The following is an 11,340-nucleotide window of genomic DNA, read 5'->3' on the forward strand; positions in this document are numbered from 1 at the left end:
GGCGATTTCAGTATCCGCCTTCTCTGTCGTTGTGTCTGGTGCGTCTGTTTGCTTGCTATACCTTCACTGAGCACAGCGGGCTGCTTCACTGGCACAGGGCACGCCTGGGCCTGGGCCCTGCCTGCCCCGCTGGGTCAGTGGTTGAAGTCAGGATATCTGTGGTTGGGCCTCTAACCGGGTGGGGCGGGCTGGTCTGCTCAGCGTCTGTCTGTCTACTTTCTCCCATGCTTGTTCTCTGGAAGGTTCCCTGCCCTGAGCCCGTCCTGCAGGACCCCAGCTCGCAGCTCTCTGCCTTCCCTTCACGGTGCTCCCTGGCGTGGGGCTCTGCTGACCCTCGGCAGATACTCGTGTTTGGATCACAAAGAGTTGGGGCCACTGTCCGTTTCAGTGCAGCGACGGGATCTGGCCCCTTGATTTTGATCACATTCGTTTTCCTGAACGAGAGTGGCCTGAACACGAGCTCCTATCTCAGATGGGCGGTCACCCCATCTCTCCCGTTTCCGTGAGGTTAACGGGGTGTGCTTGGGCCTCCCTACCCAAAATGAGGCTCTAAAGAGCTTTCCTTCCATCTCCTGGCCCATGGATCTGGGACAGCCAGGTGCCACCCACCACATCCTTAGTGCCTCCTAAGCCATGTCTGAAGCAGCTAGGATTACAGGCATGAGCCACCATACCCAGCCATGCATAACTATTTTCTAATAAAATTTCATTTGTGGACACTGAAATTTGAATTTTCTGTAATTTTCATGTGTCACAAAATGTCATTCTTTTTTTTTGACTTTTTCCCCCTAACCATTTAAAAATGTAGAAACCAGGCCGGTGCGTGACCACCTTGCGTGCTCTGAGCGCCCAGTGCAGAGGTGCCTCCTGCGGGGCCTCTGATCTCCAAGGGCGGTTTCCGGGAGCAAAGTGAAGTGAAGGGATTGGAAACTCAGGCCACTCAGCCAGCAGGGACGGGTGAAGTGTTCCATAAAGCCTGTAAAATTCTTCCAGAGCTTCGCACTGGCTCCAGCTTAAATTTGATCACTAAAGAAAACTCTGTGTTGCCTGGCAGAGTGGCTCAGGCCTGTAGTCCCAGCACTTTGGGAAGCTGAGGCGGCTGGATCACCTGAGGTCAGGAGTTCGAGACCAGCCTGGCCAACATGGTGAAACCCCATCTCTACTAAAAAAATACAAAAAAGTTAGCCAGGCGTGGTGGTGGGCGCCTATAATCTTAGCTACTCGGGAGGATGAGGCAGGAGGATCACTTGAACCCAGGAGGTGGAGGTTGCAGTGAGCCAAGACCACGCCATTGCACTCCAGCCTAGGCAACAAGAGCGAAACTCTGTCTTAAAAAACAAAACAAAAAATCACGTGTTGAATTGTTTGTCAGACGACTTAGATAAAAACAAGTAGATGAAGGGTGCGTTGACTCAGCCAGGAAGAGCTGGCGGGTTGGGCTCCCAGTCGCAGATGGGCATGGCCAGCGCCCCCCAGCCCTCCCCAGATGACCAGGGCTGCTCCATCCACCCGTCAGGTTTCCCTTTTCTCATCTCCCTCCTCCCTCCCTCCCTCTCTCCTTTACCTCCTTCTCCTCCCAGACCCTCTGTGGGTACCCACTGTGCGGCCTGAGTCCTCCCCTCGGCCCCTTGGAGCCCTTAGGGCTCCCCGTGCTAGTGTGCCTCGGCCACACGCTGCCCCTGTGGTGGGAACAGCTTGTCTCTACAGTCGGGCGGCCTGGCCCCTGATCCTGGACTTCAGGGGGCTTTTTGGGGAGTACTCTGTGGTGGGCTTCCTTCCGCGCCCCCGGCATGCTTCCCTCCCAGTGATCGGCCTCTCCTCCTGTCTCCTTTGTTCGCCAGTATGTCCCGGAGGACCTCCTTCCCGTCTACAAAGAAAAAGTGGTGCCGGTTGCAGACATTATCACGCCCAATGAGTTTGAGGCCGAGTAAGTCATTTTATTTTATTTTATTTTACTTTATTTATTTTTCAAGATGGATCTCGCTCTTGTTGCCCAGGCAGGAGTACAGTGGCACAATCTCAGCTCACTGCAACCTCTGTCTCCAGGGTTAAAGCGATTCTCCTGCCTCAGCCTCCCAAGTAGCTGGGTACAGGCGTGAGCCACCATGCCCGGCTAATTTTTGTATTTTTAGTAGAGATGGGGTTTCACCATGTTGGCCAGGCTGGTCTTGAACTCCTAACTTCAGGTGATCCACCCACCTCAGCCTTCCAAAGTGCTGAGATTGCAGGCGTGAACCAGGGTGCCCAGCAGAGTAAGTCATTTTAAATGGCAAACACTACCAGTCTTTCCCCAGGGAGGGCTGCAGAGAACGTGCCAGAAGGGTCTCCATTCTGCCCTCAGACTGCCTGTTCCGCTTACGAAGGGGTCTTCAGGAAGGTCCTGCCGTGGGGCGAGTGCCCCTTGATACTAGAGCAGGATGTGGTGGGGGCGCCTGGGTTGGAGAAGTCCCTGCCCACCGGGGTCCCAGGCTTACGCCTTCCCTTTGGTGGCGGCAGCCGTGGGCGATGGGGAAAGTTCTGTTGCCCCTGTGCCTTCCTGAGGAGCAGGGCCCCTGGGAGAGGAAGGGGAGGGGTGACTTGGGGAGCTGTGGGCTTGCCTGGGCCACCACAGCGGAGGGAGGGTGGGGGCAGCACAGGCGGCCAGGTCACCTGCTACCCTGTGAGGGGAAGAGGAGTGTGTTGAGCCTGCCTGTCTGATACTGAGTTTGAAAAGATCTTTCTCTGGGTGCATGGCCCCCCAGCTGAAGAATCAGACACCAAGGGGAAGCCGCCAGCGCCCCAGTGCCATTAAGAGTGAAGCTGCCTATTGAGGAGGCTGGTGCCTGTCATAGCTTAGCTCTACCCGGCCCTGAGCCAGGTCCCGAGTCCCCCATTCACACAGGGGTGGGGGGCGCCTGGACTCTTGGAGGCCTGGGATCCCTGACCTGGGCCTGTCCAGACTCGGCGGTGGCATCTCACTCGAGACCCCTGAGCCATGGGCAGCCCCTGCGTGCATTAATCGTTAGTGGCTCTTTGACTTTGTATGGATGTCAGTCACCCATGCTGAGACCCTGCGCTATGGCACGGCCTTAAGTGGGGGCCGTGGCTGCTGTCCATCACCTTGGTTACGTATAAACAGCAGCCATGATTGGGCCTTGCCGGACATATGAGGGTCCCCTTTAGAAGCAAACCCCACATGTTGCAAAGGTCCCGGCCCGTGGTGGCCAGTGGACGAAGAGTAGCTGCCTGTGGGGATGAGGCTTTCCAGAGCCGCTGTAGTTTGGGGAATGTCAGCACACAACCTGGAGAAGAGAGGCTCACCTGTCCCCCGCCTGCCTGCCCCCGCCTGTCTTCCAGGTTACTGAGTGGCCGGAAGATCCACAGCCAGGAGGAAGCCTTGGCGGTAAGGAGGCCCTGTGGGGCCTGTGCAGGGCAGATGTGCCACTCATGGTGGGAACGGGAGACGGGCTGCCTGAGTGGCACCATTGCGTCATTTGTCCCCAGCAGTGACTGAACCGTCTGTACCAGTCAGGGGCCTCCAGAGACCAGCAGGATATGTGCGCGTGTGTGTGCATGTGTGCGTGTGTGCTTACGTGCATGCGTGTGCGCGTGTGTGCGTATCCGTGTCTGTGTGCATGTGTGCGTGTGTGTGTCCGTGTGTGTGTGCGTGTGTGCATGTGTGTGTGTCATATATGTACGCGTGTGTGTGAAGAGATATTGCAAGGCAGTGGCTTGAGCTGTTTAGGGGCTCCTGGGCATGTTTGAAATTTTCAGGGCAGGCTGTTGGGAGGGGCAGGCTGTTGGGAAGGGCAGGCTGTTGGGAAGGGCAGGCTGTTGGGAAGGGCAGGCTGTTGGGAGGGGCAGGCTGTCGGGAAGGGCAGGCTGGAGGCTCGACACAGGAGCAGATGCAGCCGCCCAAGGTTCAGTTTCTTCAAAGTCCTTTTTCTCTGGGACTTGGAGACTGTGGGTGTCACGCTAGCATTGAGCCTTGGTTGAGTCATCTTAGTCTTTTGGGGCTGCTGTGACAAAATGCCTGAGACTGGATGATTTATGAAAAACGGAACATTAGGCTGGATGCAGTGGCTCAACACCTGTAATCCCAGCATTTTGGGAGACTGAGGTGGGCAAATCGCCTGAGGTCAGGAGTTTGAGACCAGCCTGGCCAAAATGGTAAAACCCCACCTCTACTAAAAATACAAAAATTAGCCGGGCGTGGTGGTGCACACCTATAATCCCGGCTACTGGGAAGGCTGAGGCAGGAGAATCACTGGAAGCCAGGAGGCGGAGGTTGCAGTGAGCTGAGATTGGAGATTGCACCACCGCACTCCAGCCTGGGCGACAGAGTGAGTGAGACTCCTTCTCAAAAACAAACAAACAAACAAATAAACAAACAAAAAAAAACCCAGAACTTTGTTCCCCACAGTTCTGGAGGCTGGGAAGTCTAAGGCCAAGGCGCCGGCAGGCTCAGGGTCTGGCGGGAGCTGCTTTGCTGCCCAGACTGCGCCTTGTTGCTGCATCCTCACCTCTGGACGGCGGAGGGCTTGAGGGGCCCATGCTGCTCCCCCCAGCCCTCTCATCAGGCACAGAGAAAGGAGAGCCCTAGTGACTTCATCACGCCCCAGAGGACCCCTCTGAATACTGCCACATGGGTGCCATGTTTCAACACGCATTTTAGAGCGGACACTGTCAGACTGCAGCAGGAGTCACGTGCTTTGGGCCGTGTTCCCGAGCAGCCTGAGCCTCCCCTGAGTTTTGTCTTCACAGCCCAGGAGCCTGGTCCTGGGAATGGGCCACTGCAGCCGCCACTCCTCCCACTCGGGGGGCCTTTTGCTGACCTGGTACTGGGCCCTGGGGCTGCAGAGTCAGCTGGCCCTGGGGCAGGGTCTAGATTCTGCTATGGACATGTGCTGGGTGGCGATGCAGCACGTGTGTGTGTGTGCACGGATGTGTGTGTGTGTACAGCACGTGTGTGTGTGCAGGCACGTGTGTTTGAAAAACGTGTGTGTGTGCACGCGTGCTGCCTGCTCTGAGGCAGCCGTGCAATGGAGACAGTTTCCACGAGAGTTACAGAAAAACCAAAGTACAAAAGGGCCAGCTCCTCCCTGCTTCAGGACAGGCATGCGTCTGTCCACTTACCTGCCCAGCCCCCGATGGGGAGGACCTCACCAGTCACCTGCGTGGACCCACACAGTTTGGGCTGACAGTTTGGGGAGGATGGTGGCTGACCAGGTGGCTGTCTCCCCTCCGGGAGTGCCACCATTGAGAACGGGCTCTAGGGGAGTGGGGTGTGACGGGCCCTGGGGGAATAGGGTATGACCGGTTCTGGGGGAGTGGGGTGTGACGGGCCCTGGGGGTGGCGTGTGACGGGCTCTGGGGAAGTGGGGTGTGACCGGCCATGGCTGACGCCCCCCATGCCGCTGCCAGGTGATGGACATGCTGCACGCTATGGGCCCCGACACCGTGGTCATCACCAGCTCCAACCTGCCCTCCCCGCAGGGCAGCGACTACCTGATTGTCCTGGGGAGCCAGAGGAGGAGTAAGTGCCCCCCTCATGCACCGCGGCCTCCTCTGCTTTTCCCAGAGGAAGGCGTCCTTTGGGGCTGCAAGAATGTTTTGGGTTCAGTAGCATGAAAATTATGCCTTATCCAGCACCGGAATGACACCCCCATTTTACAGGCTCTTGGGGGTCGGATGGGATTCCCAAGACCGGACAGGTCTTGATGAATGGCCTGGCTGGAACTCGCTTCCACGGACCCAGCATCATAGGCCTCCCTTGGAGCCGGACTGGGTCCCTGAGTTCTCTGGGAGGGCCCGTCCGCCCGGCTGTGCTGATTGTTTACACAGATACCACTGGGTTGATATTCTCTGAACAGTGTGAAAATGACACAGAAGGCTGGGGCCATGCCCTAAGCTAGTGGCCGCGAGTTCACACCCATGGCCCGAGAGAACAGTTGTGGCCTCCTCGCCGCTCTCTGTTTGGACATGGGAGCCTTGTGGGCACACACATAGGCACAAATGCACATACACACAGGCACACACGTGGACATGGATACACGCACACATACATGTGGACACGGGCACATACAGGCATACATGCACACGGGCACACACACATATACACGGACACGTGCATACATGCGGGCACACGTACACGCAGGCACACGCACACACATGCGCACACACACATACACGGACACGTGCATACATGCGGGCACACACATACACGCAGGCACACACGCGCGCACACACATGTGGACACACACACACTTGGATGCGTGCAGACGTCTCCTAGTTCTTCACGCCGTTGTTACTCTCGGGAGTTGCGCAGCAACCCCCGAGGCCGGCCTGGCTGTGGCTCTCTGAGGCTGCCGTCTTTCCCTCGCGGCGGTGATGGGGCCCCCATGCAGGCCCAGAGCCCCTGCAACCTGGGTGAGGCCACCCTGTGCTCTGCCCCGTGACCCTCCCTGCCGCTGTGCCCGGGAGGACCAGGGACGGGGAGGCTGGCCCTGGCAGAGGAGCGGCAGATCTCAGTGACCTTGCCCATCTTCTCCCCCAGGGAATCCCGCTGGCTCTGTGGTGATGGAACGCATCCGGATGGACATTCGCAAGGTGGACGCCGTCTTTGTGGGCACTGGGGACCTGTTTGCTGCCATGCTGCTGGCGTGGACACACAAGCACCCCAATAACCTCAAGGTCAGCCACACCACCGCTCCCCTCCTCGCCCACTCCCACGGCACCTCGTGGGGAGCAGGGTATGAGAGTCCTGCTGGGGGGGTCCCTGCTGAGCTGACAGGGCCTGGCCCTGAGTGCCGGCCCCAGTTGTGGGGCAGGGCAGTAGCTGGGCCGTGGGCTCCGGAGTTGCACCTGTCACCCTCAGATCGCCTCCCATCTCCCCTTATTTGGGACCTAGGGATGAGCAGAGTCTGTAGGGGCTCAGGTGGGAGATGTGTCAGAACAGACCCGCGGGGGTCCCACCCGAATTCAGATGCTGTCCGCCTGGCGTTGACGCAGGGCTGTGGGGTGCGTGGAGCTGTTGTGTCCTGGTGACCTGGGGGCTGCTGCGGAGGAGTGGCACCTGCAGCGTTTCCCAGTGTGACCATGGCAGTGCCCTGAGGGACTGAAAGGCCAGAGCCGCCCATCGGGGACAGTAGGCGGGAGGCTGAGGACAGGGTCCAGGCAGGTGTGGAGAGCTCTTTCCCAGCGTTGTCGGGGTGTCTGCCTGCTTTACAAGTTTGTAGAGATCGGGTGGCTTTGCTTAGACACTGGGCGGAGTGGGTCTGCTGGTCGACGGGCATGGCAGGTTGAGATGTGAGGTCCCGTGGTTAAGCACACAGCTCAGTGGGGACAGAGGAGTTTCACTGCAACTGTGGTGCTCAGATTCGTGACCTCCTGTGCTGTGTGCAGCAAAGTTGCATTGTGGCCTTGGCAGGTGGTTTTGTCAGCCGAGTCCTCATACCCTTGGAGTGTATCTTCCTACAACACTGTCCAGACCCCTGCTGTGCTCTGAGGTGGTCCCCAGCCCCTGGGCTCAGCCCCCTAAACTCCCCTGGGTGCTCCCTGCTGCGTCTGCAGTGGGTTTAGGTAGGAGGGAGGGGTCTGCCATCCCTTTGGAATGTGGGGCAGGGCGGGGATGCCATGGGAGTGGCAGGAGGAAGACAGGACGCCTCTGTCACCGTTGGGTGCGCCGGGGAAGGAAGAGTTCAGAGGTCAGGACCTGCAGGTGGCTCTCCCTGTCCTGTCTTTGCCGGGCCCCTCAAGGGGCCATGTGTCCCCCAGGGTACACCTCCTCCCCAACAAGTCAGTTTCAGCCGAGTGTCCTGGTGTGTAAAATGGAAGAGGTGGACTGAGGCCCTTCGCCTCCCATGGGTCTAGCCCTCTGCACACCCCGAGCTGGAATGCACAGCCCCCTCATTCCGTCCCTTCTGGTCCCTCAAGGGCAATTAAACAGGGCCATTAAGTAGGCCTGCCGTGTTTAATTGGTGGTGCAGAGCAGCAGAAACGTGCCAGCTGGTGCCCCGAGGAGGCCTCGCTGCCGGGCCACCCAAGGTCACATTCTGGGTTTGGCCAGCCCAGGCTTGTGACGTCAGGGAGTGAGTTCCCCGTGCTTCCCCAGCACCTTTGACTCTGAGGCATCACTGAGTGACGATCGGCCGGGCTTTCGGCAGGAGCGCTTCCCCCTATAGACTCGTTATAAGGAGTTAATTCTGGGCACTCTTACCAAGCAAGCTCCTGCTGCCTGCCAGGTTCTGTGCAGGTCACGAGGCTGTCCCTTCTGTGAGCCATCTCTTGTCCAGAGCTGGTGGCTGGGACCAGGCATCCGCTCAGCCCTCCAGGCTCTCCGTGGTGGACAATCTGTGGCCTGTCCTCCAGGGCTCAGCACGTGTGCTGGCAGAGCTGGCTCCTCGGTGGCTCAGAGAACGGGACGGCCTTTGTGTTCACTGGAAATCCCCTCCCAGCAGCAATGGGCACGTCGGGTGTCGTGAGTGGGCCAGGGGCACAGCAAGTCTCTCCTCCCTGCAGGTGGCCTGTGAGAAGACCGTGTCTGCCTTGCACCACGTTCTGCAGAGGACCATCCAGTGTGCAAAAGGTATGGCGGCCGGGCTGCGTGGGCTGCGTGGGCTCCTGGGTCCTGAAGTGGGTGGGAGAGAAGAGCTGGCATGTGCTGCTTTCGAAGGTGTGACCAGTGTCTCCTGCTGGTGTTGCCTTTGAGAGTGGGGGGCAGCAGGCAGCAATGGGAGCCCCTCTGAGATGGGAACTCTGCCTGCCCCGCAGCCCAGGCCGGGGAAGGAGTGAAGCCCAGCCCCATGCAGCTGGAGCTGCGGATGGTGCAGAGCAAAAGGGAAATCGAGGACCCGGAGATCGTCTTCCAGGCCACGGTGCTGTGAGGGCCGCGCCGCTCACCCGTGACGTGCAGCGCGTTGGTGTCTCCGTGTTTGTCCCTGTGAAAACATGTAACGTCTGCCTTAGAGCCATGACCGAAACGTGATATTTTTTTCTTTCATGAGTGTCCGGCATCTGCTGGTCTTCATTGTGAAATGTGCCAGTCGTGCTTTGTGAAAATGACAACGCGGTCACAGAAGTTTGTGATCTGAAAACCCAGCTCTCTTCCCCACAAGGCTCCTGGGCCTCCGGGAAGACAGGCCCCTGTTTGCCAACTCAGAGGCATTCCATGTGGGAGGGTGAGGGGGTGAGGCCGAGCCTGCTGCGCCTGGAGCCTCGAGTGGGCCCTGGCTGCCGCTACCACACAGGGGCCATGTTGCGCGTGGACTGGGCCTGGGTGGCCTCTGTCTTTGCATCTCTGAGAAGGAGTTGGGTGGTAACAGTTGGGGTCAGAAAGAATTCTGCCAGATATCTTGACTGTCATTCTGATCATAGCTTCTTTGTTCCTGCACTTGAACTTTTGTTTCTTACTTTGCTGCTCGTGTAGTTCCTGGCGGTTTCAGATCTTAGGCTGTTGTTTCACCGTATGGAAGGGTCGACGTGAGCTTGCTCGAACGCACACAGGTGCAGCGACGGGGACTTTCCCAGGCCCCAGCAAATTCAAGTCGGTCCGCAGACCTCTCAGGTATCCGCAGGGCCTCCTGTAACCCGTGGCCGTCTTCCAGGAATCTGCTGCACGACATGAGGAAGATGCTAATGCAGTAAGGTCCGTGCTGGGCCGAGAGCAGCTTTGAAGCTCCAGAGAGCCACCCCGTCAGGTTCCTTGTGGAAGCTCCCCGCATCCGTGCTGCAGCAGGCTGAGCACTGCACGTTTGCCACGTGCTGCCCGTGACAGCACATCAAGCCACAGCGTTTGTAGACAGGACAGAGGGGTGCCCGCCCCCTGCCCCTGCTGGCATGGCAGTTCCCAGGCCCTTGGGCAGGCTGAGGTGGCGGCAGAGGCCACAGCACCAGCTCTGACAAGTCTCGTCATCCTCTGCTCAGCAGTGACCTCCCTGGCCCCACTTTGCCCAGAGTTTGGGGTCCCTCCAGGTATAGCTATAGGCAGCAGTGCCTATCTCTGGCCTGCCTTGATTCCAACCACACCCCTGTAGCCCTGCACCCCACCTCTGGGCATGCAGAGGTTTGTGTCTCCAAGGAACCCACAGGTGGAGAGAAATTGGGAGATGCAGGAAGTGGGGGCCCGTGGGGCCCCTAGGAAGCAGACTCTCCAAGGGGTACCCCCACCCCACTACCTTCCCCACAGACGGGCCCCTCCCAAAGCCCACACCCTCCTGTGAGACCGTTCCAGTGTCTTCTAGAAAGACTCGCTTGCCAGGAGTGCATTCTTTGTTGAAAAATGCCCTAAGGCGAAAAGATGCAGGTTTCTATGGAACCCCCCTCGCCCGTCCCACTCTTCCCCACTCTGTTCGATCGGAACGTCTTCATGAGTGTGCGTCAGGGCGCCCGGCTCCCTCACCTCAACCAGTGAGCCAGACACAGGTTTCCCAGCCGTGTTTCCTGGCTTAGAGGACACGGGTGGCAGGCCCCTTGCAGCCCAGGGCCACTGGTCCCTGCAGGGCGCTGCCTCACCAGCAGGAAGGAGGAAGGCTGTGGCCGGAGCCTGGCGGGGAGGCGGCCTCCCCGGTGTGTGAGTGCAGGGGTCCGCCAGAGCCACCTGGGCCTCCGTAGGGCCTTCCACTGGAAATACCCTCACTGCCTAGTGGAGACTGCGGCGTGTGCCACATTGCCAGCCGCCAGGAAAGCTTTTCTTTTTCTTTTCTTTTTTTTTTTTAAAACATCAAGAGCACATATAGCACGGGGGAGAGAACCTGAATGCCTCTTCAGGGAGCTGGTGAAAACCCAGCATGAGAACGCAGTGTCAGGCTCCTGCCCATGCAGTGGGTGTTACGGGCGGTGTGCCCTGGCGAGCGAGCTTTGATTCTCGGTTCTTTGAGGCTCCTTTCAGAGGCTGAGTCCCCACATCAGCATTAGTTCTTGGACTTCCCTATATTAAGCAAGAATTAGGAGAATGGCTGTGCCCGCAGGCGCCTCCTGTAAATCCTGAGCTCTCTGGCGCAATCCGAAACTTCTGTTTTCTTTGGCTGTATCGGCCGAGCCAGGAGAGGCCTGGGCTGTGACTAAGGAGAAAGAAATCAGGGGTTTCTGAGAGCAGACGGTGGCTTTGTGGGTGCAGGGCTTTTGTGGAAACTGTCAGCCTCTATGGGAAGTGTACGGCATCCCCTCCCCAGACTGCCTGCTGTCACCACAGAGCTGCTGGAGCCTGCCTTGTCCACGGCCCATTTCCACCCGGGCATGTTCGTCTCTCATGACTTGGGCAGAGGCCCCCGGTGGTCCTGCGTTTCAGTTTCCCATCCAGGAAGGTAACCATGGGCATTGGCAGTGGGCTTCCATATGGCTTGGATCCAAATTAGAATTGAT

General features: G+C 58.5%; 1 protein-coding gene across 3 annotated transcripts in view; it reads left to right on the plus strand.

Annotated features, from left to right (window-relative positions):
• PDXK (pyridoxal (pyridoxine, vitamin B6) kinase) overlaps positions 1 to 9,069 on the plus strand; it is a 38,799-nt gene extending 29,730 nt beyond the window's left edge. For all 3 annotated transcript variants that reach the window (XM_011954121.1, XM_011954122.1, XM_011954123.1), the window contains 6 exons: positions 1,842 to 1,927; positions 3,337 to 3,382; positions 5,404 to 5,515; positions 6,536 to 6,672; positions 8,500 to 8,566; positions 8,752 to 9,069. In XM_011954121.1, the coding sequence (XP_011809511.1) occupies positions 1,842 to 1,927; positions 3,337 to 3,382; positions 5,404 to 5,515; positions 6,536 to 6,672; positions 8,500 to 8,566; positions 8,752 to 8,864 (561 nt within the window). In that variant the 3' untranslated portion in view covers positions 8,865 to 9,069. The remainder of the gene's footprint in view (positions 1 to 1,841; positions 1,928 to 3,336; positions 3,383 to 5,403; positions 5,516 to 6,535; positions 6,673 to 8,499; positions 8,567 to 8,751) is intronic.
• The last annotated feature ends 2,271 nt before the right edge of the window (positions 9,070 to 11,340 follow it).

Source organism: Colobus angolensis, unplaced genomic scaffold (assembly GCF_000951035.1).
Source record: "Colobus angolensis palliatus isolate OR3802 unplaced genomic scaffold, Cang.pa_1.0 Scaffold38, whole genome shotgun sequence".
In the NCBI taxonomy this organism is placed as follows: Eukaryota; Metazoa; Chordata; class Mammalia; order Primates; family Cercopithecidae; genus Colobus; species Colobus angolensis.